Genomic DNA, 26,339 nt, shown 5'->3' with positions numbered 1-26,339 from the left:
AAGAGTGGATCAGTGAACCAGTGGATCATTCCTGACTGTCCAAAGGAGAAAGGAAATAAAGAGAGATGTGTTCAGTCTCCATGAGAACAGAAAGAACAATTGCAGAGAAATAGTTCAATCAAGAAAGCATGATCGTTGTTGGGTCAAGAGTTGCAGGGAGACGACCGGATTAAGAATCGTTGAGTAGAAGGAGCACGGCTGGATCAAGAACCGTTGAGCTAGGAGTTGTAGCCTAATCAAGATTTGTAGAGAGGAAACGAGAAATGCCGATGAACGGCTGGATCAAGAATCGATGGGCAGAGGAAGCACAACTTAATCAAGGTCCTCCGAACTTAGACCAAATCAAAATTGCATAAGAGAATCAAGAAACATAGAGGAAAGAAGGAGAGACGGATTTCCGCTCTGATACCATGAGAAAAATTTCGGAAGCCAAAGATGTGTTTTCTTCCATTGATACCTTATGAGAAAAACACAGTGGAGTTCCTTGCTCCCCAAAACTTTCTTAAAAGAAAGGTCTTCCTAATCCAGAAAGGAAAACAAAACAAAAAGACTTCCTAACTGTACAGGTAACATACAGATCTGGGACTCTCCTATAACATATAGATCCGGGATTCTCGCGAGTCTTATCTCCGTCCAATACTACCAATCAAGCAAGTTCGCTTTTTCCCATTGACTTCCCTCACCAAAACTTTTTCTAAATTTGCTTCAAATATTCATTACAAACTCTCTTTGGGTGTAGGAAACATGAGATACAATAGGAAGGAATGGTAGACACCATTGAAGTCAGTGGTGTCACTTTAGGATGCAAGTTGGAGACAAAGATGACTCCCGACTAAGCGGAGTTCACCTTTGGCCCGAGGCTCTCTCATAATGCTTAATTGCTTCCATGATTTTCTTCCCTTCTTCTAAATTTGCAAAAAGTGAAAATAAATCTATCATCTACAAACAATAGGTGAGAAATGATGGGCCAACCTCTATTCAATTTTACACCAGATAATTGATTCTCATTTACTAGTCTATTAAGAGTTGTCAAGAGGACATCAAAGCACAAAATGAATAAATAAGGAGAGATGGGATCTCCTTTCCTAAGATCCCTTGTTGGAAACACCCTTCTACTGGCATTGCCATTTACCAAAACTTGATAAGCCACTAAGTTAGACACTTTATGATCCAATCAGTCCACTTTTCCCTAAATCGCATCATTTCTAAAACTCTCATTAAGAAAATCCACTACACTGTGTATCATACGCTTTACTCATGTCCATCTTTAAAGCCATCACTCCTTTGTGTTAGTTATTTTCATAAAGTGGAAGATTTCATGAGTAATTACACTACAAGAAAAAACGGCTACGCCACTGGCCTTGATGCATCAATGGTGCAGTTTTATCATAACTGTCACCATTGAATAAAACCAAGGAAATGATTAAAACAGGGTGTCGGTTCAGTGAACTAAACAGGCGGTATTTGCATTGAAGCGGTTTCAGTGAATAAAACTGGTTCAATGCTTTCCCTCCATTTCTAAATTCACATGGAGCCACGCGATTTCTACGAGCAATATGACTCCACTTCTACTTTCTCTCCTACACAACTCTACTTCTCCACTTTTTCTCCCACACAACAGCAATGATATGGAAAGTTTCCTTCGTTGATCGTGATTCTGAATCGTTGAGGTCGGATTTATATTCAATCGACGCATTGAGAATTGTGAAATTCAACAGAGAGTCGAGAAAGGTACGTTCATCGACCCCTATATTTTTTATACCCCATTCGTCTTTCTGTATAAATTATAAAACCCTAATCTTGCCTTTTTTTAGGTCGAGAACAGCTACTACTCTACACTCCTAGTACGCAGAAGTTCAATCTATATTTTCTTTATACTCGCGGTTTTGATTTCTTTCCTCTTAGCGGTGACGAGGCTCTTAAACTTTTTCAAGAGGATCTTGCGCTATTAAATATTGTAAGATCCTATAATCCATATTAATTTATTTACGCTATCTTCTTTTCTTGCTTTGGTTCTTATACGAAGATGAGTACATGTGTCATAGATCAAGTATGTGAATGCAAGTTTTTTTGTTGCATTGGTTCTATACTCCTAGCACCGAAATAATTGCTGTTCTTGTAAGTTTTTTTGTTCGCCAATTGTAAATTGTGGGTTTTTGCATGCTGATGGATTCTTGAATTAAGTGCATTGTGCATTGGTAGGATCAGTTATACTTTTACAGTTCCAGTTCTTGATAGTTTTGATAACACTTGAGTTGTAGTTAATTCTGCTTCAGTATACTCCTTTCTTCAGTGAATTTGATTTCTTTGGAAATATATGATTCACCAAGAAAGCCCCTTTCTTGGGTTTAAAAGCAAATTATTTTTAGTGAATCCTAGATTTGATAGAAAAGACATGTTAATTTTGCTTTGGCAATAATGCTTAAGTGGGTTTAGGGTGGTCTGTTAATTTGATAGGGTGAAGTGAAATTTGTGCTTAGAAAGCCATGTTAATCTGTTGAACCTAGAAAGCCATGTTAATTGCTAAAGGTAAGACTGTTAAAAGGAGATTTGCATTAACTTAATATTGTATAAATTCACATATTAGAGTCATTTGGGCAATTGTTAAAAGGAGATTTCTAATAGGTCTTCTATTGACTATCAATTGCCTTTTTGGTAGGATGTTTAGATATTATATAGGGAGGACTACTGAAGTATCCTTAGGTCCAAACTCCGAGGAGTAAGAAGAATATAGATAGGTCTGACCAATCCAACCATGGGCAGACTGGTGATGTAGGATGTATAGAAACTTCTGTTTTTTGGGCTTGGAACAGGGTTTGGGAGTAGACCTGTTCATGGACCGGGCTGGGGCTTGGCTTTTGCCAAAATTTGAATGGGGCCCAGCCCGAAGCCTGAGCCTGACATAGTGTAAGTCATTCTTGAAGCCTGGCTCGTGAACAGGTCTATTTGGGAGTTAATTATAAATCTGGAAATCATGTTTAGAGTAAGAGGATTTATGAAGAATAGGATGGATCAGTTATCTATTAAGAAAAGTATAGGAAGGGTTTGATAAGTCCTTGCTGGAGTCAGCACAACAGGTTCCTTGGCATCAACAGTAACCCAAGCATGGAGTCTGCACCTTTGGTTGCTTGAATCGCTCCAACAGCAGTAATAGAAAAAGAGGATATACACAATGACAAATTAACAGGAAAATGGAAGATTTTATAGGATCAACTTTGATAGGGTGAAGTGAAATTTGTGCTTAAGTGGATTGAAAAAAAGGTAGTGCACTGAGTAAAAGCATTGGATGCATTTGCACCTTTTACAATAGATGACATCATTAGGAATTGGTAGCATGTCACATCCTCCTTTATAAAGTGTCCATGCGGATCATGGAAACCTCGACACACTTAAAGGGAGATTATTAAATGTGAATTGGGGCTGGGCACTAGCTACAAGTGAACACCATGTTAAGCCAGTAGCCTCAGAGAGGTAGGGGTGAATAGAATTTAGAAGTATTGAGGATTAATTCTCCAACGATGGAGTTAGTAAATTTTTAGTGGTGGCTAGGCTAGAAAAGGCTAACTGCCCTCAAGGGGTGCTTGGAACATGAAAGTTGTACCTTATTTTTACAATATGTAATTATATAATAAAATTAATTGTGGCTGATCAAAACAAGAATTCAGCTTTTATCACAAATACAAGTTTCTAGTGTTCAAGGATAATCATAATTGATTAAATTCTGAGTGGATTGTACACCTTTAGCTAAAAGGAAAAAAATCACAAGTCAAATATATACTTATATTAACCAATCTAAAAAATCAATACTTTTATTATAGCTAATATCAACTAAACAGAACATAGAAAAAATACTAACCTTTCTGCAGGCATTGGGAGGGTCTACATGTGTTCTTCCCTAGTGAACACAGGAACCAATTTCTGTAGGCTGATACTTTGACTATAAACTGACAAATTTTGTTCTAATTTCTGGAGGTTGAACTTTAACCTACCCATTACCACCAGCAGTAGCTATAGTTCTCTACCCTGGACACCCTGAGCTTTACTTTTCTACTCTTTATTAAGAAATTTGAAACTAGTTACTAAATCATATTGAATTTGATAGTCTCCAAACAAACAACTTCAAGTTACAGTCTTTTATGTTTATAGGTTGCAAATAGAATTTGATCTCATTGATGAAGGTAGCCTAAAATTAATTGAGCATAAATGATTTTTCACACACTAAATGGGGTTCTCTGGACACACAAGTCAAATTCATTTTATACATTTCAATGCAAGTCCTGCTAAGCAGGCCAGCAATTCAAGCCAGTCACTACTAACTAGCATATCAACCATTCACTAACTTTCCTAATTGTGATTCACATCCACTGTCAGTACTTGCTAATGAATAAACAGAAAAGAAAGAATATAAAAACATTTAATCAAATCAACAATAATAAAAAACACCATTTATGCCTGTCACCCTTCAACCGGAACACTATCCTTTATATTCTCTTATGACAACATGGATGTCCAATTTGGATATGGACTAAATCAAAGAGAAAAGACAGTAAACAAGAATATCAAAATGCCTGAAATTACTGAAATCTCTGGAATATTTTATCTGTAGACCCTCATAAGACCAATACTAAGGAAGCTGAAGAGCATGCTTCTTTTTTGCAGAAATGTTGTGGGATAAGGATAAAATGGATATTTTCAATAGCAGACAAAGATTTAAGGGATTAAGCCATATATGTTAGTACTTGATAATATAGAGAGACTTGGAAGAAGAGATAATTATCACAATTATGTCATATGCACCTTAAATAGTATCTGATGAAATTATTAAGCATCTGGGAAAACTTGTTTCACATGGATTAACGCACCTTGGAAGATGAGGCATTTCTTTAGGGTAGCTAAAGTTCTTGCATCCAGGGTGAACATCACATTTACTTGCCTAAAGAATTTAATTTATGCTTTGGCTGATACTGTATCCAGATTGGGGGTGACCGGATGGATTTATTGGAGAGCAGAGAGCTGTTGTTGGGTTAGTCTTTAGTCAAGACTGGGTTGGAATTTCTTTTAGTACACTGAATGGACCTTTGAGTTCTGAGAAAATGACTCTTAGAGGCTCAAGTTTGTTTAGTGCAACCTTTGAGAGAAACCTCAAGATTTTTTTTGGCCCTTCTGTACTATTCTTGTATTTTCTTGCACCCTTTACCTACTTTTTTCTGATTTTAAATAACTTTTTTAGTTCTTACTGACAAAATATATAAAAAAAAGGAATAAATAGATGGGTTTAGGTATAGAACTGTCAAGCAGTTTGAGCAGTTGGACTTTTGGATGCTTCAACCATTAGACTTTTTCACCAGTGGCCGGTTAAATTTTAAATACAAACCACGGTCCAGTCCAGTTTTCAAAATATTGGTATCAACAGTTGACTTGAATCATAATATCACTAAAAGTAAGGATAAAATAGAAGAAACTATTATCAGCACATGTGAGAGGCTCCAAAGGGGACAGAAATCCTAGTACTTATCCCTTCATGTGTGAGTCCTCTGTTTCAAGAGTGGGAAAAGCACAAACCATGCACCTTTTGTTGATTTACCGGTTTACAACTCAGGCATGGAACCACTGTCTTCATGAGCTGTTTTCTGCATACTTGCTCTCGTCACACAAAAATACACAAAGTGTTGTGGCATTGCATGAAGAGGGTACTGATCAAGGCCCCACCCCTTGCCAATTTGGAAACTTTTGGCTTGAGAAGAAATGGTTCTTATGCTGCATTAAAGAATAGTGTAATTCTTGTAATATGAATGTTTGTAATGTTCAGTCATGTTTATCCAAAGAGACATCCCAAGAACTGTTGACAAACATAATAGGGTGAGTTGGTGAGAGGATGGCATATCAAGAAGAGATCAAGTGGAGGCAAAGGGCAATGGTACTGTTATCAAAGAAGATAACAACATAAAGTAATTCCGTATAATTGCTAATGTAAGAAATTTGGAAAACACAATTAAATGGCTGAGGGTAAATGGAGAGTTGGTGTAAGATGAAGATTACCTCTTTTCAGGGAACAATATGTAAAGCACCAGTATCAAATGGTTCCAACATTTATTAATTTTAAATTTTTAATAAATTTTGTTTGATAATAGTATGACATACCAAGTTACAGGAATCATCTTCTCACCTGGAGGATTTTAAATTTACTAGGCAATATATTTGATAATATGATAGCTACTTTTCTTCTTACTCATCAATGCTGTCGTGGCACAATGTTTCTGTAAATAAATCCATAATTACCAAAATATGCATGTTGTATAATAATAATAATGTATTTATTTACTATGATTCTGATATGGTAACTGCTAAAATGGAAAGTAATGAAGATTAGTGAATATAGAGTGTCTTTATGTCCTCACCATTCCAGTATCTTTAGTGTTTTTAGATGGACTCCAATCCTCTTATCATCTTGCAGGTTGGAATTATGATATTAACTATAACTCTTTCCTGTTTTAACTGAGTTATCTTTCATATAATCTTGCTCAGGTCTTTCAACCTTGGATTCAGCAGAGAAGACTTGAATACGCAAAGCATAAGCATGTAATCTCTGGAAAATTTTGAAATATCTGGAAAGGAAATCATTAGGGAAGCTCCTCAAAGATGATGGTGAACCTAATGAAGATATTATAAAAAGGTTAGTCTTTGTTAAACCTCTCAAAATTCATATTCCCTTTTTATGCACTCAATAAGTAGGGATTGTTATATCCTGTAGCACTACTTGATCACTATCTTGTCAATGCAATCACAGGTTATTTAAGCAAATTGATGCAGATAAGAATGGACACCTTTCAATTTCTGAGTTAAGAGCACTGATTATTGTCAATACAATCACACCCTTTCTTTGCAAGTCACCCAGATTGAAACCAGCAAAGGCTTTACCGTTCACCATCTAGGTATTATGATTAGCTAGGACTTGACCCTAGGCCTGAATGTTCCATATGAAAGCATGGATAACCACTTTCATATAAGAGTTTTTTTTTCCTAACAAAACAACTAGATGGAATGTAAAAACAATTGCAAGTTATCTATAGAAAATCGCTCTACAATGACATAAAAAGTAAATATTAACAATAATCAAATGAATTTTTATGGCTGAACTGTGAGACTGCAATCTTGGTTGCTTGGCCTAGGCACTAGGCTCATCTTAGGCTAGGCTAGAGCTGTATATCAGGCCTGATGCATGACTGGGCCATTCTAACTCCTGTACCTGATGCTAAGCATGGACTAGCCCTGTAATGCCATATCTTCACATTGAGCCTGTTGCTATAGGCAATATATGAGTTGTTCTGAATTGTTTAAATACCTGGAGAGGGGGTTTAAATACCTTACCCCTTAGAAGCTATACAAGTTGGTCATTGGTTCACAAAAACAACCAGCCCAATGACCACTAAAAGCCAAAACCAAAACTGACTCTATACCATCTAGAAAAAGTAAATATCTTTGGTCTGCCCCTAGCCTTTCTAATCCCTTAAATTGTAACTAATCTCTTTCACTTATTGGTGCTGTAGGTGGTCTCATGGGGAGTTGATCATGAAAATGCAGAATTCAGAAGAAGACATTTAGAACCTGTCCTATTAGCATTTGTGGAGGAGAGAAGACCGGTGTAGTTGGCCGAACTGGGAGTGGAAAATCAACTCTGATCCAAGCACTGTTCATGCTGGTGGAGCATTCTAGAGGGAAAATAATTATTTATGGGATCGACATTTGCAAGCTAGGTCTTCATGATCTCAGGTCGCGCTATTGAATTATTCCTCAAGAACCTGTCCTCTTCGAAGGGACTGTCCGGAGCAATATTGACCCTATTGGGCCAAGTATGGGAGCTATCAAAACGTTTTGATACTTGGAACAGTTAACTGATACCTGGATGCTTATTTTAATAGATTTTTTATTTTCTTGGATGCTTATTTGAATAAACGTTTCTTTTTTCCTTTTTATTTTTTACTGCAATGATACTTGGAACACTTTAGGTTTCAGCAGGTGTCAACTGAAATTCTTATTTAAAAAAAAATTTCAAAACCTAAGCCGGCGGTCAAACAAACCGTCACCTTTGGCAAAGCATTACATTTAAACCGGTGGATTATATAACGTCTACGCCGGCGGTCCAAACCGCCAGCTTTGATGAAATGACGGTGATTAAATTAGATGACAATTTAGTCTGAGCTGGCGGTTAAAACTGCCGGTTTTGATTACAAAATTTAGCTAAGGTGGCAGTTTATGGAAGTGACAAATTAATCTAAGCCGGCGCTCAAGGGAAATAAACCGGTGGTCAAGGCCACCTGTCCCAGCGGTTTGGGCTACCACATCCATTATATAAGCCAGCGGTTCTCTAAAAACCGCCAGAAAATGTATGGTTGGACTGGGTCCCTAGGACAACGGTTTTTGTATTCTAGACCGGCGTCCATGACCTAGGGTGGCACAACTATAGAAGGCGGCCACTGAACCGCTGACTCATGTCTATGTCGGTGGTTTAAAAGGCAAAGCTGGCGGTTCAGTGAGTAAGCCCATTTTTCTTGTAGTGAATGGTCAAGTGAGACTGGTCTTTGTAAGCATGAGTTCTTTGATTCAAATTTTCACAACCTCAAAGTATTTTGAGATTTAATTCAAGGCAAGCTTGATTCCAAGGCCATTTCTACCAAGATCAACTAAGGTTGGTTCCACTAAGGCCAACCAAGGCTGATTCTTCGAGTCAGTTTGAGTAAGGTAAAGCCCTAGACCTTAGAACCAGATTGGGTGGGGAATGGTTCCAAAAACTAAACCATACATGATAATAGATTGGATAGGGTCTGTTTAAGGCCAATTTGAGGTTGGTTCCATTTTGTTCTGAGAAGACCTACTCGTTTGTCATTTGTTCACCCCTATTTAGAGTAGGGATGATTATGGGTTGGACAGAGGTTAAGCTTAACACTTATTACAAAGTTGTAGCCACCTAGGTTTGGCCCTTAGTTGGCTTAGACCCTAGGCCTGAAATACAAGCTTGGGCTTTGGGGTTTAAATGCAAGATATTAAAAATATATAGTATTTTTTATTGTATGATATTGGTATACAATTTGACCAAAAAAGGGTAAATTACTTAAACTATCCCTAAGTTTTAGGAAATGAACTTATACTAGGGGTGCAACTTGGTCACACCTAACCCGAGCCCGAATTGACCCAGCCTGAAATTTTATACAGGTTGGGCTTGGATTTTCAGTTCTTGGGCTAAGCTCTGGCCCAAGAATTCAGGCTTTTTTATTTTTTAGGTTGGGCACGGGCCTAGTGCCTAGGTATCTGGAACCCAGCCCGAGCCTGACCCAGCTATACACATCTAATTAACATTATGCTCTAAATTAATGCATGCATGACCAGAATATTTCAAGGTTTTCTTATTTTTTTCTTGCTTTGTTTGCTTAATTCATAATAAAAAAATAATTCACTTTAGCTTAATTTACAAGTTTATGATGGACGGAGATTCAAATAATTTAATTCTATGTTGTCTCAAAAATACATTACCATGAGAATATCTTTTTGGCGGCAAGGATTTTAAGGACAAATTTCTTGTAGTGAATCTGATTCAGTTATAACTGTGCTGAGCATAATAGAAATTATTAAATTAATATGACCATGAGAATACAAGAGTTTCTAATTCCTTGAGTAAGCTGAATCTCACATCACATCATAAATTCTTTTTCATTTGTACATATTCGACAAAAAGTACTTTATATTATAGCATGAAAATATTTAGGAAATTAATATTTAATGCAATTAAAATAATTCTTTTTGAAAGAAATGGAATTTAGCAATTCAATCTTGATATGTTCCTTTTCTAGATTTATGTGGGAATCAGGAAAGGTTTATTTTCTTTAATACCACTTACCTGGGTAAGTCATACAAATCTCCTAGGTGGATTAACAACTTTCCCATCTAGGGGGAAAGTTGACAACACTTGAATGGGACAAAAATGCCCCTTTTAATAATAGATTTTTATGGCTAAAATGATTATTTCCTTATTTACATGAAAATAAAAGAACATGGGTAAATGCAGTGTTTCCCAGAAAAAACTTACCCAGGTAACTGCATTTACCCAGGTAAATAATTTACCAAAAAACGAACAGGTCCTAATTGTTGGGAATATAATAATATCAGATATTTATCAACCTAATATTTAACTAGATGAAAAATTAATGAAATGACAAGACCACAATTTAATATTCTTATAACCAATCTAGTTTATAGATACAAATATTTCAAACAAGTTGAATTTAGCATGGGTTCTTCTCAACCACAACCCAACACCAAACCTACCTAACCTAATTAAAACCTAATTAATTTAGCCTCGTTTTTTGGTTTTTAGGTCATTTATTGGACATGTAATATAGATTAATAGGTCTTTTAGGAGGAATTTTAGATGGGAGAGATGGTTTAGTAGAAATTTTAGGAGGGGGTTGGTAAAGAGAGAGAGAGAGAGAGAGAGAGAGACTCTAATGAAGAAATGTTAGTGGGTTTTCTTACTAAATCGATGGGGTAAAAAAGGGGAGATTGCCATGCTAGGTGGCAACTCCATGGGCTTCTGGAGGGAATGGAGCACAATAAAGAGGTCATCTAACATGGCATAACATTAATTTAGTAGATATATAGATGTCTACATTATTCAATCGCAATTCAAGTTGCATTTTGAGCTGGTGATCGGAACTCAGTCACCAACTGAAAGATTTGAAATATAATTTTTCATTCTGTTATTGGAAGGACTCAAGACTATACATACTATTAAATTTCTTCGTCAACATTTTGCAAGTACGTACAGATTAATCTCGAGTACCAGATAAATTCTACAAATGAAGTCATCTTCAATGGAAATAAAACAACTCAAGCCGTCGATCTTTAACACATCTGTATTATGTACTAAGAATGCAATTACCATATCAGACATGAGACTATTTAAATTTGTTCATGACAATCAATTTAGTTACCAAAATCAACCATGTACATCTTTTAACACCAGCCCGTGCACTATGAAAGGGTACAAATTAAAGAGTGCAAATTCAGGTTTGTTTTTGTTTTGACTTTCACTTATACTTTGTTTCAAGTTTTAATTCATTTCATTTACACTGCAACGACGAAGGAAAACAGATAACATTTGAAACAAAAGTAAATGTGAGTTTACTTGCTAGATCCTGTTTTACAGTCTGTTTGGACCAAAGGGTTCATCGTATTTCAATTGCCATAGCCCGGTTTTTACAGTCTGTTTTAATTGCTAGATCCTGTTTTATTTAGTAGATAAACCATTTGCCCGGTCAAGCCAAGTTTTGCACCGAACAATGAGAATCAATTATTGCAGAAATTTCTGAACCACAAGCTATTAATCCAATAAAATCACTTGTTTTTTTATAAGAGGCCAATCAATTAAAAACAAACTATCACTGATTCCCTCCAAAAGACCGGGCAACTGACTAGAGCTGTATCTGAAAGATTCTAAATGTATTCAGCTGATTGGCTTAAATCCTTTGACTTTGGTTGTGTCATTAAAGAACAAGAAGAAAAGAAAATAATGTAAAAGAAATTGTATTTCCGTATATGTCAACTAGAGACACACTTGGGTACGATATATATACAAAAAGAATAAAGAGAAACTATGTAGGAAGTTTCTCAAATAATTTATTTCCTATTTCAGCTATTTCCAAACTTGGGAGAGAACTTTCATTGGAAACTTCCACTCTTGTAGAGGTACCACCTTTAGACCTTTCCTCTTTCACTCTATTAGAAGCTTCCACTCTTGTAGGGTTACCACCTTTAGATCCTTCCTCTTTCATATTAGTCACCCATAGCTTTCCTTAATACTCCCCCTCAAGCGAAATTGGGCTGGAAGCACATGAAGCTTGGACCGTAGGAAATCAAATCAGACGGAGGAGAGAGGTTTTGTAAACACACATCAGCAAGTTGATCATTAGTAGAGATATATCGAACCAACGGATTTTTGTGAAGAATGTAAGCTCACAAAAAATGAAAATCTACTTCAATGTGCATGGTACAAGCATGAAATACTGGATGCATAGCAAGATACGTAACTCCGATACTGTCACAGTAGAGAATAGGCGGAGAGGACTGGTGGACACCCAAATCACATAACAGAGACTGAAGCCATAACAATATAGTTGTAGTATTAGCTAAGGAACGAAAATCAACTTCAGTGCTGAAACAAGCAATAGTGGGTTGTTTCTTACCACTTTAGGAAATCAAATGAGAACCAAGGAAAATACCATAACCACTAGTGTAACGCTAGCCATCAGGACAATTGGCCCAGTCAGCATTCGAGTATGCCACTAAGGACCCAAGGGGATTAGCAGCAAAAGAGGTGTAAAACGGGCCGTGTTCGGCCAGTCCGCCCTCTCCTAGAATAACTTGGGGATCAGCCCTGCATGACCCATGGCCCAAGCCCATGTCGCGTTGTGCCGTGCCGCGGGCCGGGCTGGTTTGTGAGCCAAGCCTTGGGCCAGGCCAGGCCATGGGCCCAGCCAAAGCTATTTGTTTAAAAAATTGAAAAAACTTAAAATTTTAATTTTATATGAATTTTGATGTATACAATTGCTTATATACAATAATTAAATAAATTAGTATAATAAAATTGCAAACAATTGTTTATTTTATTAATATATTATATACTATATATTATTATATAATTATAATTTGTATAGTATATAATATATTATATATTATATAAATAATATATGGGTCGGGCCGCGGGCGGCATGGCCCGCATAGTTCTGCCATGCCGGCCCGACCCATGGACCTAAAACCCTTGGCCCAACACGACCCACACGATCGTGCTCGGCCTGGCACGGCCCATGGGCCGTCGTGCTAGGCTGGTCCAAATTCATGCTAGGCTTTGCCGGGCCGTAGTCGGCATGGGCCGATTTAAACCTCTAGCAGCAAAGAAGAGCCCAAAGTCGATTGTACCTTTGAGATAACACAAAATACATTTCACAGTCGTCCAATGATCATCAGTTGGATTTTGGATAAACTGGCATGCCTTGTTCATGACAAATGCCACATCTGGTCAGGTTAGGTGACATTGCAAGGCACCGACAATACTGTGATATTGAATAGGATTAGGCAAAGGCTCACCCTAAAATTTTGATAATCTGGATGTAGGCGCCATAGGTGTGGATAATGGCTTGGAAGCTGCAAGATTGGTCTTTTGTAAAAGATCAAGGATATAGCACCGTTGAGAGAGAAACAATCTGTTCTTGTCTCGACGTGCCTCTACACCAAGAAAATAGTGAAGAGATCCAAGACCCTTAAGAAAGAAATTACGAGACAAATGCATGATAGGCTGGGAAACATGAGAAGCAAAAGAACCAGTAACAATAATATCATCAACATATATGGAAATATAAAGAGAAATATTAGTTTTTTGATAGATAAAATGTGATGGATCACACTACTAGCTTCCAAAACCAAGGTCATGTAATTTGCTACTGAGTTGAGAACACCAAGCACGAAGAGCCTAACAAAGGCCATAAAGAGATTTATTTAACTTGCGAACATAATCTAGACGAGTCTGATCCTCAAAACCACAAGGTTGACACAACACACACACACACACACACACACACACACATATATATATATATATATATATATATATATTCATGAATAAAACCATTCAAAAAGGTATTGTGGACATCTAACTGTTTGATATCCTATCCATGTGACGTGGCTAGAGATAAGAACGTATGGACAGTGGCCGGTTTAACAACCGGACTAAAGGTATCAATAAAATCGACTCTAGGAACCTGAGAAAAACCTTGAGCAACTAATCTGGTTTTATACCTGTCTATAGAACCATCAGGTTTTCTCTTGATTTTATAGACCCATTAGAGCTAACAACATTCATAGTGGGATCATAAGGAACAAGTTACCATGTAGTGTTTTGGAGAAGAGCATGAAACTCAAAAGCCACAATAGAGTGTTAGTGAGCAGACTCTGGGTGAAATTCAAACACCAAAATTTGATTTGCTAACAGAAATCAAATTCTTTGTCAAAGCAGGAACATGGTAAACATTTTTTCAGTTTAAACTGATGTTGATCATAAGTTATAAAAGAGGAACCAACATTCTTAATTTCCAAACCTTCTCCATTACCTTTCACTTGATCCGTACCCAAAAATTCAAACTTGTTTTGTAAATTGTCAGCATATGGAGTCACATGATGAGTTGCTCCACTTTTAGGATACTAGGTAGGACCGAAATTAGCAGTCGAACCATTGTAGGAGGACATAACACTATGGAACACAACAGTATGGTCTAGAGAATTATTATTGCTTTCTCCTTGATACGACAGATCATACCATTTGTAGCACTTCAAGACTCCATGTCCTGGTTTATTACATAGTTGACATACGATTGGATTGCCTTTACCTCATCTTTGACCTCATCCACACTGATTGCCATGCCCTTACCTCTACTATAGCCATAGCCCCCTCTGTTGTCCTGAAATTGAGAATTTTGTTTGTTGCTCTTATTATTATTATTGCTATTATTTGTAGCAATATTAGCATTGGGAGCTTCATTGGAGAAATTATGTTGAGTAAGCTATGATTCATGACTAAGAAGTAGGCCAAGAACATCATTGATTCCTAATTATTCTGCATCAGTTCTGTTAGTAATAACTGTAATAAGAGATTCATATTCACTTCCTAGTCTGATCAACCTTCAATTCTTGGCTCTAATACCAAGTTAAAGAACAAGAAGATAAGAAAATAATGTAAAAGAAATTGTATTTGTGTATGTCAACTAGAGACACACTTGGGTATAATAATATACAAAAAGAGTAAAATAATTAAGGAAAGAATAGAGAGAAATAGGCAGCAATCTATGTAGGAAGTTTCTTAAATAATTTATTTCCGAACTTGGGAGAGAACCTCCATTGTAAACTTCCACTCCTGTAGAGTTATCACCTTTAGAACTTTCCTCTTTCACTCAATTAGAAACTTCCACTCTTGTAGGGTTACCACTTTAGACCCTTCCTCTGTCAACCCATAGCTTTCCTTAATAGTGTCCTACTAATTATGAAACTAAGGATGTGTTTGGATAAACTTCAGAATCTGTCACGAAGCCCGAAAGCCCAAAGCGCCAATTTGAGGACTCATTTGGGAAGGATGAAGCATTGATTGAGATGCTTTCATTGAGATGTTCGGGTAAAGTCACTAAAAGAAGCTTCTGAAAGGGATGGTAGAATCTATCGTATGGACGCCAAAACAGTTGCGGAATGGGTGGGTGAATTTCAAAAATTTTCTACTTACCTTTCAATTGAGAATCGCATTCCCTAATTTTAGAATCAAGATTCAAGGATCCTACTTGAACCAGAACCAAACCAGGTCTGAACCAAAAGAGAAGGGAGTAATTATACCTGATCCAGAGAAATAATATCTCCCAAAGATGGTGTTAACGCCCAAAGAAGGCACCAAGATCTGCTCCTGCTGAACATGACACAACAACTGTGGAACAGAACCAGCAGAGTGCATCCTACACACTGAATCCTTCACAAGAATCCTTTGGATGACAATGAGCACCAAACAGAATCAACCTTTCAACAAAGACTGATATCAAGAACTTTTCTTGATCTTTCTCTGATAGAGAAAATGAATTACAATAGATAGTGTTAGCTGTAATAGGAGGGAGCTAGAGAAGAAGATGGCGAACTGCTTTTTCTTCTCTAGGGTTTCTGAGATCCTATCTCACAAAACTGCAGGGTGTGTTCTGTGTAAATCCCCTAGGGTTCGAATTCTTGTAATTCAAATAGGGTTTCCTCCAATTGCTTAATGATTAAGAAAAGATCTCTTGATCATATCAGGAGTTGCCCTTATCCAAATCTGTATTTGGATCAGGACTCTTCTTAATTCTATCTATAGATTAGATAAGCTTTTGGGCTCATCCTAATCTCAGATCCGCCCCTTGTTTATGACTGATCAAATCAGCCTAGTTCAAAATGGGCTTTAGGCCCAATAAGAATCAAGTGCTCAAAAGTCTTCCAAACTGCTGCCTAGTTGGGCTTCTTTGTATGGCGTGGGACCCAAGCATTGATCTACACACCAGCCACATGGGTTCGGCTCAACCTCTGTTACAAGGCCTGGCCGAATTCACTAGAGGGCCCAGTGAACCCCTTGAGCCCATAATATGGACCCTATGGGCCCAACACTTACACTAAGTGGTTCTTGAGCCAAGCCATCTTATAAAAGCAACATCAGAAGTTACAAGGTTTTCACCAACATTGCTTATAGATTGTCTCGGTGGGATCAGCCTTGCAAAATCAGAAGTTTCTATGTGAAAGCCTTTCCAAATAGGCACTTAGGCTTTATAATTTGGTGATTGAAAGTTCATTAACTTAGATCACAATGTTTTTAAAAGCAACTCTTACCAAACTCTAGCTTAAAACACTTTAAGTTGGCACAATTTTGTATTCCATAGTCCAAAGCTCAAATAAAGCAAAGGCTTATCCAAATAAAGCTTAAATTATATTTCTTTCATATTTTCAGTTATGGATTGTGGCAAACATTTCTCTCTCTCTCTCTCTATATATATATATAACCTCCCCCCTAATAATCATAATAATTAACCTCCCCTAAGCTTTTACTTTAACAAAAATTTCTCCTATAGTTTTGAAAAAGAAACCATGCAGTTACCTCCCTCCATCATTATCCCAGTAACATAGACTTGAAAGTTACTAAATTGCCCTTATTACTCATTAGGGCATCTTTTAACATAATTTAAAATATCAGAGTTTCCCTTCTAGACTTCACTCAAACTGATGAGTTTACATAGTAAAGTTACTTTTACTCTTTCCAATTTGATCAGGTAAATTTATTTTAGTTAAAACTTAAAGGTTCTTTTGGGGGTATTTTAATAAATATCCATCCGAACTTATAGAGATAAGGATAAAATGGATATTTTCAAAAAACTAAAGTATTAGACCAACATTTTTTGTCTAGGACAATGACAGAAGCGAGGTAACTGCAGGTTTTTTCATGAGGGTTTGTTAAAATGATTAAGTGGCACTTTTTATGATCGTCAGAAACCTCAGGGAGGATTTTATATTTTACCCTTTTTGAATTTTGTGAGAAAGGGATAGCCCCATTTCTAAAGGAAACAAAAAAATTACTTCTGATCAAATGACATTATGGTATTCATAATTTATTTATTAGTCAATTAGACCTTTGATTTTGTCCACTTTTACTTTTCTACCTTTTATGTGGCTAAACTTTCCTTGCTTTTTCCAAAATAGGCTTAAGCATTCCCTATCACAGAATCTAACATGGAAAGAAAAATCTATAATGACAAAGATACTCATTCTATTGAAAAAAAAATGCTTTTAGGTTCTGTTTGGTTTGAAAGAAAAGGTAGGGAAATATTGCTTTTCCCTTCCTTTTCCTACCTTTTCTTTCAAACCAAACACAACCTTAGACAATGTTTTTCAAAATTACCCTTACATAATAGATTTTGTATGCACCAATTGTTGCACATTGGATTTGAGTGTTTGAAGCCACTCTTTCAATACAAATAAGATAAGACAATATCAAATTTTCTTCCTAAAAAACATTCTTTTAATTTCTTCCAACAATTGATAACCCTAACTCTATGCTGAATTTTGACAAAATAACTTAATGAATAAAAAAATTTCTCTGTAGGAACACTGCCTTTAATTGATATTAGGTTGCACTTGTTTTGGAAAGAAAAATTCAACAGTTTACATAGAGGTGATAGGTTTCTTTGCTATCGCATGATATACGTTTCTGGGTTTATATTAGGGTAGCCATGGGTTTGATACTATGGATAGCCTGTAATTACATGGGTTTGATCCCACGCCTCCAATTTTGGAGGTACACCAACTATCCATCTCAACTGCTATGTCATTGGTTGGTGATAGGCTACGTCTATCCTCTACTAGTTGGGACCCTTGTAGTGTATGGGCTATGTCAAGTGAAAGCTAAATAATAGAAACACATAAGAGTATACAATCATTTTATATTTTAACTTTTTAAATAATTAATAATTATTTATATTTTATATACTACTTTTATTTTTTTTACAATACAATAACAATAATTAATTTCGGTTAGGGTTGTTCATCAAATCGATGAAACTAACTAACCCAACTCAACCTGAGTTGGTCGGTTTTCTAGTATTTCTGATTAGCTTTCATTCAGCAATTTCCCAACCCAACTAGGTTGGGTCAGTTTTGGTTTGGTCATTTGTAAACCAACCAAAAATGAATCAACCCAACCATAGATATATATTAATATTTTATATTTTAGATATAATTTTTTGAATACAGTAAAGTGGGGAAATTCCCATATTTCTTAGTATAAAAAATTTTATACCGTAAATTTATTTTTTTCTAATTTATTTTTTAATAATAACACTATATTTTTTTAAATATGAATTTAATCTTTTAACTTAAACCCCTCTTTCTTTATCTATTGGTTGTCAGAGATAATTTAGCCTATGTCATTTCCTTATTGTGGTTTAACCGTGCTGATGAACATACAATTTATCTATACTTTATGAGGTCTTTGCATGGATTTTTATGTCATTTTTATTTAATTTTGCTCTAATTTAGTTTAATGATAAGAAAAAATTTCAAGAGTAATTAATCCAAGAAAAAGAAAGAAAAAATGCAAGAAAAGAATGTTCAAAAAGACCAATTTCAGCCCAGCCCGGTTGTGGAAGCAAGAGAGAGCACTTCAGCCCAAGAAGAATAAGCTGATTCCTTGAAAAAAACCCAAGAAAAAAAATCCTAGCAAAGAGTAAAATTCAGCCTAGTAGAGAAGGCCCATTCTTAGCCCAAAAGAGCAGCCTAGAGTGTAGCTATCATGTCCTAAGAAGGAGCCTAAGTGCAACCCAAATAGCAACCCAAAGAGCTAGGGGTGGCAACTCTTAAAGGCTTTCAAGAAAACTCTAGAAAGTTCAAGAAGGAGGTGTAATACACCCAATTCTAGAGGCTTCAAGAAGAGGCAAGAGCCTCCTTGAAAATCTATATAAGGAGGCCTCTAGAAGGGGGGAAGGTGTTCAATTGCTTGAGAGAAAGGCTCTCCCACTCCTAGAGGTTCGAACTCCTGGAAGAGAAGGAAGAGAAGAAGGGCTAGGCACAAGGAAGAAGAAGAAGAAGGGGCTGAAGAAGTTCAAGTCAAGCTAGCAAGAAGAGAAGGTGGGTTCGAAATTGGGGGTTTTTGATTAAGAGATCTATTGTAATCATCTATTCTAGTTTCATTTTTCTTTGATTTGAATTCAGCTTCCTTGTTGTAAATTTTTCTTTCTCCCTCTTCCATTCTTTCTTGATGTATTTCAGTTTGTAAAATTTCAGATCAGCAATCAAATTCTTTTTGATTCATTTGAATGGTTGTGAATTGTACTTGAAGTTTCTTGAATAGGGGTTAAATTGTAGATTAATTCGGCCAATTAACTTTCAAAACTCAGATCTGAATTCTCATATCTGAGATTGCAAGATCTGAATTGCTTGAAAGAGAATTCAGATCTACAAATTTTAGATTGGCCGAATTAATCTAAAGCTTGAAATTCTTAGAGTGCTTGAGAAAGACTCTAGGAATTCAGATCTACTATTCAAGAACTGAATTGGATGCAAGGTTAGAGATAACTTGCACAATTCAGTTGGTGATCGATTCAGATTTGAATTGATGCCTTAGAAGTGTTTGAAGAAATGCATGCATGGGATTAGATCATTGATAAAGATATAGGGATCATCACTAATGCATAGGATGAATATGCACTCGAAAGAGGCTGTTCATGACCTTGGGTTTTCACCAAACCAAGGCTTAATCATAATCTTTTCGAATGATTCAACTTGATTGATTGCTGAATTCTGAGATTAACATTAACTGCTTACTCTTCTAACCTGAATTGAAGGCAATTGGGCCAATAATTTAGATAGATTTTAGTTTAGAATTTTTAGCTTTTGAATAAAGTTTTGATTTATTGTTGATCAGATAAGAAGTGCCCAGTTTAGTATTGGTAATTATTTCCTAAATCCTCGTGGGAACGATACTTCACTCACTACTTTATTAATTGAACGGCTAGTGCACTTGCTAGTGTCACAATGAGCCACACATCATGTTTTTGGCGCCGTTGCTGGGGAAATAATATTAGGAAACATTGAGCATTCTTAATCTGATCTCATTCAGCATTGCATTCATAGTTGGTTTAATTTGCTTAATTTTTCATTTCAGCTTGGATTGCAACTGCTGTAATACTGTAGTTATGTTTTAGTAGATTACTTTCTCTTCCTTGTTTTAGTTTAATTTTAATAAAGGGAGACCTGTTTTCCTTTCTATCTTGAAGTTATTGTCTTCTAAAAGAAAAAAAAATATATTTTAAAAACATGAGTGTTGTAGATTTGAGTTGCATTCGGCACTCAGATCTGCTATAGCAGAACTGCAGCACTCAGTCGAAAAAATCTACTCATGTTTCAGCCCTTTATTATTTTTCTTTCATTACAAAAAAATATATATAAAAATGAAAAGAAGAAAAAAAGAAGAACCATATAAACAAAAGAATGGAAAGTAAGGATTCAGATCAGAACTCAGATCTGAGTTCTGCTATAGCAGAACTACAATAGTTCAGATCTGAATTCCTCTGAACTCAGACCTGAACCGAGGTAAGTTTGAGGGTAATTGGGGGTCATCACCACCCCAATTCACCCTAGGACACATCTGCTATCCCCCAAGAACAAGTGGATAGCCATGGTTGAAGAAATTCGGATCTGAAATCACCCATATCAGAACTGGGGTTGTGAACAGAGCAGGATACAGGGCAGACTTTGCAATGTTAGATAACTTGTACTCTGATCTATCCGAGCTGATTTGGTTGAGGAAAAGTATATTTAACCTGAGAATTTTTTATGCCTCAAGAGATTTCATGCAAAGTGGCACTTTTACACCATTTTTCTATTAGAATTCAGACCTATAGTAGGGCTGCTACAGCAGACCTTCTACAACAAGGCTGAATCAGGGCAGGTTTTGAACGGGTTTGTATTACAATTAACATTACTAAATTGGCATTATTAATGGTCCTGGGCTGATCCTTGAAATTTTTCAAGTTAGATAGCTCTGATTTCAGATCTGCTACTGCTGCACTATAGCTTACAATACAACAGACCTGGATTTGAAATTGTGTGGAATGAATGTTTTGTCTACTGCTGCACTATGGGTTGCTAAGGATGGTTTTGACTTATGAGCATTTATATGGATTCATAAGAAGTCTAAACCAAGATATTGAATGAATTGAATGTGAACTGAACTGCTTTCAATAGCAGCAGCATTTACAGGACAATATCAGACCTGATTTCAGGTCAATAGAATTCTTCAAACATGTGAACTCATACACTTGCATAAGCTTACAAACCTGAACCCAAACCTGGCTCAGATCTGATTGTAGCCCAATTTAGGTCCTCTGAAGGCACATTGACAATTCAGCTCTGATAAGCAGCCCTCAACCTAGTAGATGTTAATGGATGTGTGCAATTGTGTACATTGTATTTCAAGAATTGTATATTTCATTCAGATTTCAATCATTTGTTGAATTCCTTTGAACTAGCAAGCCCAAAGAATTGTAGACCTAAAAGATTCTACAATTAAGGGATGTGAATAAGATTGCTGGTTCAAATCCTTTTTAATAATAAAAAATTTAATTATGATCAGTACTTGTATGACAATAAATCATTGTACATATCTCAGTTATAGTAGGTTTAAGTAATCATATTCTGTTGTATTAGCCTTTTTATTGCCTTGACTTTCACAGTTTATGACAAGCAGAGTCGAGCTGGAGGAGATCCTCTATGACTCGGAGATTGAAAGAACTCTTCGTGTCCGTCTAAAAGCAGCTAGACAAGTCCAACAAGAAGCTCAAGAAATGGCTGAACAGAGAACCATGATGGATTATGCCAAACCCTTACTCACTAGAGCTGCTTCCAGCATTATCAAGCCTACTATTGCTGCTAACAACTTTGAGAATAAACTTGCCATTATATAGATGATTCAAAACACTATGCAATTCTATGGAATGGCCCATGAAGATCCCAATGCACATATTGCTAACTTTTTAGAAATATGTGATACCTTCAAACACAATGGTGTAAGTGATGATGCCATTAGGCTGAGGTTATTCCCATTCTCTTTGAAGGATAAAGCCAAAGCATGGCTAAATTCATTACCAGCGGGATCAATAGCTACGTGGGATGAAATGGCCAACCGTTTCCTCTCTAAGTATTTTCCCCCTTCTAAAACTGCTAAAATGAGGAATGATATCACTACATTTTTCCAACAAGAAGGGGAATCTTTATATGAGTCATGGGAAAGATACAAGGAGTTGCTGAGAAGAGTTCCTCACCATGGCCTTCCCATATGGCTGCAAGTGTAGACCTTCTATAATGGTCTTACCGACTCAAATAAGACCATACTAGATGTTGCAACCGGAGGGTGCATAAACAATAAGACTCCTGAGGTTGCCCATGCACTCATTGAAGAAATGGTAGCCAACAACTATCAATGGCATTCTAAAAGAACCCAAACTAGGAAGCAGCATAGCCTGCATAATGTTGATACTTACACGGCACTATCTGCACAAATAGGAGCACTCAGTAAGAAAATTGATGAAATGCAGATAGCTGCCATGCATGTGCAGCCTCTTACTTGTGAATTGTGTGGGGGAGGCCACATCAGTACTGACTGCCAAGTTGGCAATCAGTTTAGGCCATCTACTGAACAATTCGACTATGTTAGCAATCTGTCAAGACAGCAGGGTTACCAGAGCCACCATACCTTTCACCCAAGATGGAGGGGACATCCAAACCAGTCCTGGCCAAGTCAGCATACTTCCAAGCCTTTCCACCAGACTTATCATCAGCCCGAACCAAAGTGCAATTTGGAGGAGTTGATGACAAAATTTATAGCAAGTGCAAAAACCAGGTTCTAGAACCAGGAAGCCTCAATCAAGAACCTAGAAAACCAAGTGGGGCAATTAACACAATTAACCTCTTCCAGACTGCCGGGAACTCTTCCAAGCAACACTGAAGTGAATCCATGAGAGCAGGTACAAGCTATTACCTTAAGAAGTGGAAAAGAGTTGCTCGAGGTAGAAAAGAAGAATAGGGCTGAACCCAAGGCAGAAACAAGCCTTGGGACTGGATAGCAGAAGAAGGAACAACCTGAAGTACAACAAGGGATGCACCAACAGCCACAAGTTCCATTCCCTAACAGGCTAAAGCAACAAAAAATGGAGAAGGAATTTCGTAAGTTTCTTGAAATATTTAAAAGTTTACACATTAATATTCCTTTTGTTAATGCTTTAGCCCAGAATGCCACACTATGCAAGGTTTTTGAATGAATTATTGGCAAAGAAAAAGAAACTGGGAGATGTGGCTACAATTGCTTTAAATGAGGAATGTTCTGCTATCCTTCTAAACAAGCTGCCTCAGAAACTCAAAGATCTAGGGAGTTTCACTATTCCTTGTACCATAAGCAGTTTAAAAATTAAGAAAGCCTTATGTGACCTGGGAGCTAGCATCAATTTAATGCTATTTTCTATCTTCAAGAAATTAGGATTGGGGGAACCCCAACCCACTAGAGTGGCATTACAATTGGCTGATAGATCCATTAGACATCCTAGGGGGATCATAGAAGATGCCTTAGTTAAAGTTGACAAATTCATTTTTCCAGTTGATTTCATTGTGTTAGACATGTAAGAAGATGTGGAGGTCCCACTTATCCTAGGGAGACCTTTCCTGGCTACTGGGAAAGCGATGATTGATGTCCAACAAGGACAACTCAGCCTTAGGATACAAGATGAGGAGATAATTTTTAAAATGTCTGATGCTATGAAACATGCAGCCTCTAGTGATGATTCTTGTTATATGATTGATGCCATTGATATGACAATTGATGAATGCTTCTAGGTAAGTAGGATGGCTGACCCTCTTGAACTCTGCCTCCAGTAGGGAGAACTTCAAAAAGGAGAAAATGAAGAATTAAACCTCATGATAGCATATCTGAATGATAAGCCTCAATTCAAGGGAAAGGGGTTTCTCAAATTAGAGAACTTAGGCAAATTGCTTGGACCATTTGGTAAGCCATCATCCCAAGAACCCCCCACCCTTGAACTGAAGCAATTACCTTCCCATTTAGAGTATGCTTTCCTTGAGGAACCATCAGCTCTCCCCGTAATAATTTCCGCATCACTAAATCCATTACAAAAAGAAAAATTATTAAGAATGCTGCGGGAACACAAAAATGCTATAGCCTGGAAGGTAGAGGATATCAAAGGCATTAATCCATCAATCTGCACTCACAGAATTTTGATGGAAGAGGACAAAAAGCCTTACATTCAGCCCCAAAGGCGCTTGAACCCCAACATGAAAGAAGTGGTAAAGGCTGAAATAATTAAGCTATTAGATGTCGGGATCATTTATCCTATTTTTGACAGTTCTTGGGTAAGCCCCGTGCAAGTCGTGCCCAAGAAAGGGGGTATGACCATTGTTCCAAATGAGAAAAATGAACTCATCATAACTAGAACTATCACCGGATGGCATGTATGTATTGACTATAGAAAGTTAAATGAAGCCACCCAGAAGGATCATTTCCCTCTCCCATTTATGGACCAAATGTTAGAGAGGCTAGCCGGGCATGAGAATTAATGTTTCTTGGATGGATATTCGGGGTATAACCAGATCCCAATTACACCATAAGACCAAGAAAATACCACTTTTACTTGCCCATATGGTACCTTTGCATACCGAAGGATGCCCTTTGGATTATGCAATGCCCCATCAACCTTTCAGCGATGCATGATGTCCATATTTTCTGATATGGTTGAAAAATTTATTGAGATCTTTATGGATGATTTTTCAGTTTTTGGCTCTTTGTTTGATGCATGCTTGAATAATCTAGAACAGGTGCTTACTAGATGCGAAGAAACACATCTTGTGTTAAATTGGGAGAAATGTCATTTTATGGTGCAAGAAGGCATAGTGCTTGGACACAAGATGCCCGCAGGTATGTATCCACATGTGACAAATGCCAAATGTCGGGAAACATTTCCCAACAGAATGAAATGCCCCTCTCCAATATTTTAATCTGCGAAATCTTTGATGTTTGGGGTATAGACTTCATGGGACCATTCCCAAATTCTTTTGGGAATAAGTACATCCTCGTTGCTATTGATTATGTATCAAAATGGGTAGAAGTCATAGCTTTGCCCACAAATGACTCAAGGAGGGTGGTACATTTCCTGAAAAATCTATTTTCCCGTTTTGGCACTCCACGAGCTATAATTAGTGATAGGGGAACCCACTTTTGCAATAGCCATTTTGAGCGGTTAATGCAAAAATATGGAATTACACATAAATTGGCTATCCCTTATCACCCTCAAACTAGTGACCAAGTGGAGCTGGCTAACAGGGAGCTCAAAAGAATTCTGGAAAAGACCGTAGCATCTTCTAGAAAAGATTGGTCCATCAAGTTAGATGATGCATTGTGGGCATACAGAACTGCATATAAGATACCCATTGGCATGTCCCCCTACAGGTTGGTCTTTGGTATAGCATGCCATTTACTAGTAGAATTAGAGCACAAGGCCTATTGGGCTCTTAAATTCATGAATTTTGACATTGAGGCCACAAGGGCTAAAAGGAGGCTGCAATTGAATGAGATGGATGAATTCAGACTTTCCGCCAATGAAAATGTCAAAGTCTATAAAGAAATAATTAAAAAATGGCATAATAAGAACTTGCTGAGGCGGGACTTTTATGTTGGGCAGCAGGTATTCTTATATAATTCCCGTCTCTGCCTGTTCCAGGCAAGTTGAGATCCAGGTGATCTGGACCCTTCACCATCACTCAGGTTTTTCCCCATGGAGCTATAGAAATCACCCACCCAGTTCAGGGCACAATTAAGGTAAATGGCCAGCGCCTAAAGCCATATTTAGTGGGTGGTATTGTACCCCCTCCATCCACTGTTTATCTTGACAACCAATGATCTTCTTGTTCATGAACAGGTTAAGACATCTTCTCTTCATTTTTTTAGGATATTAGTTAGTAAAATAAAGATCTCTTTTTCAAACTTTCAATTCATTTTTAGCAGAAGAGGCTTCCCACCAAAGTGCCCATTTTATTATCCAGGGAGTCCTCTATTCACCCTTCTCTTTACTTGCTATTGCTTTTGTTGATTTCATTGTCATTCCCTATCACTAGGAACATTGCGGACAATGTTCATCTTAAGTGTGGGGGAGTAAGCCTGAGGCTAGGGTGTGGGAGCTGAAACC

At 37.0% G+C, this 26,339-nt stretch overlaps 1 protein-coding gene, 1 long non-coding RNA gene and 1 other non-coding gene across 4 annotated transcripts; 2 read left to right on the top strand and 1 right to left on the bottom strand.

Annotated features, from left to right (window-relative positions):
- The first annotated feature begins 1,104 nt into the window (after positions 1 to 1,104).
- On the top strand, positions 1,105 to 8,043 carry LOC104590788 (uncharacterized). 2 transcript variants are annotated; one of them, XR_734168.3, is made up of 5 exons: positions 1,105 to 1,731; positions 1,815 to 1,957; positions 6,526 to 6,673; positions 6,788 to 6,932; positions 7,548 to 8,043. It is a non-coding gene; the product is annotated as an uncharacterized LOC104590788 (long non-coding RNA). The 2 variants fall into 2 exon arrangements; XR_016081351.1 differs by lacking the exon at positions 6,788 to 6,932 and having other exon boundaries at positions 1,120 to 1,731; positions 7,548 to 8,037.
- Positions 8,044 to 22,313: 14,270 nt separating this feature from the next.
- LOC148803083 (small nucleolar RNA R71) lies at positions 22,314 to 22,420 on the bottom strand. The gene has a single exon (XR_016081604.1). It is a non-coding gene; the product is annotated as a small nucleolar RNA R71 (small nucleolar RNA).
- Positions 22,421 to 22,550: 130 nt separating this feature from the next.
- On the top strand, positions 22,551 to 25,883 carry LOC148803082 (uncharacterized). The gene is made up of 4 exons (XM_088892245.1): positions 22,551 to 22,799; positions 23,374 to 23,533; positions 24,929 to 25,072; positions 25,183 to 25,883. Exons 1-4 carry the CDS (start codon positions 22,551 to 22,553, stop codon positions 25,881 to 25,883), a joined length of 1,254 nt encoding a protein of 417 aa, XP_088748371.1.
- The last annotated feature ends 456 nt before the right edge of the window (positions 25,884 to 26,339 follow it).

Source organism: Nelumbo nucifera, chromosome 1 (assembly GCF_055504915.1).
Source record: "Nelumbo nucifera cultivar China Antique chromosome 1, China Antique-T2T, whole genome shotgun sequence".
NCBI classification, from domain to species: Eukaryota; Viridiplantae; Streptophyta; class Magnoliopsida; order Proteales; family Nelumbonaceae; genus Nelumbo; species Nelumbo nucifera.
This window is presented reverse-complemented; position numbering and strand designations above follow the sequence as displayed.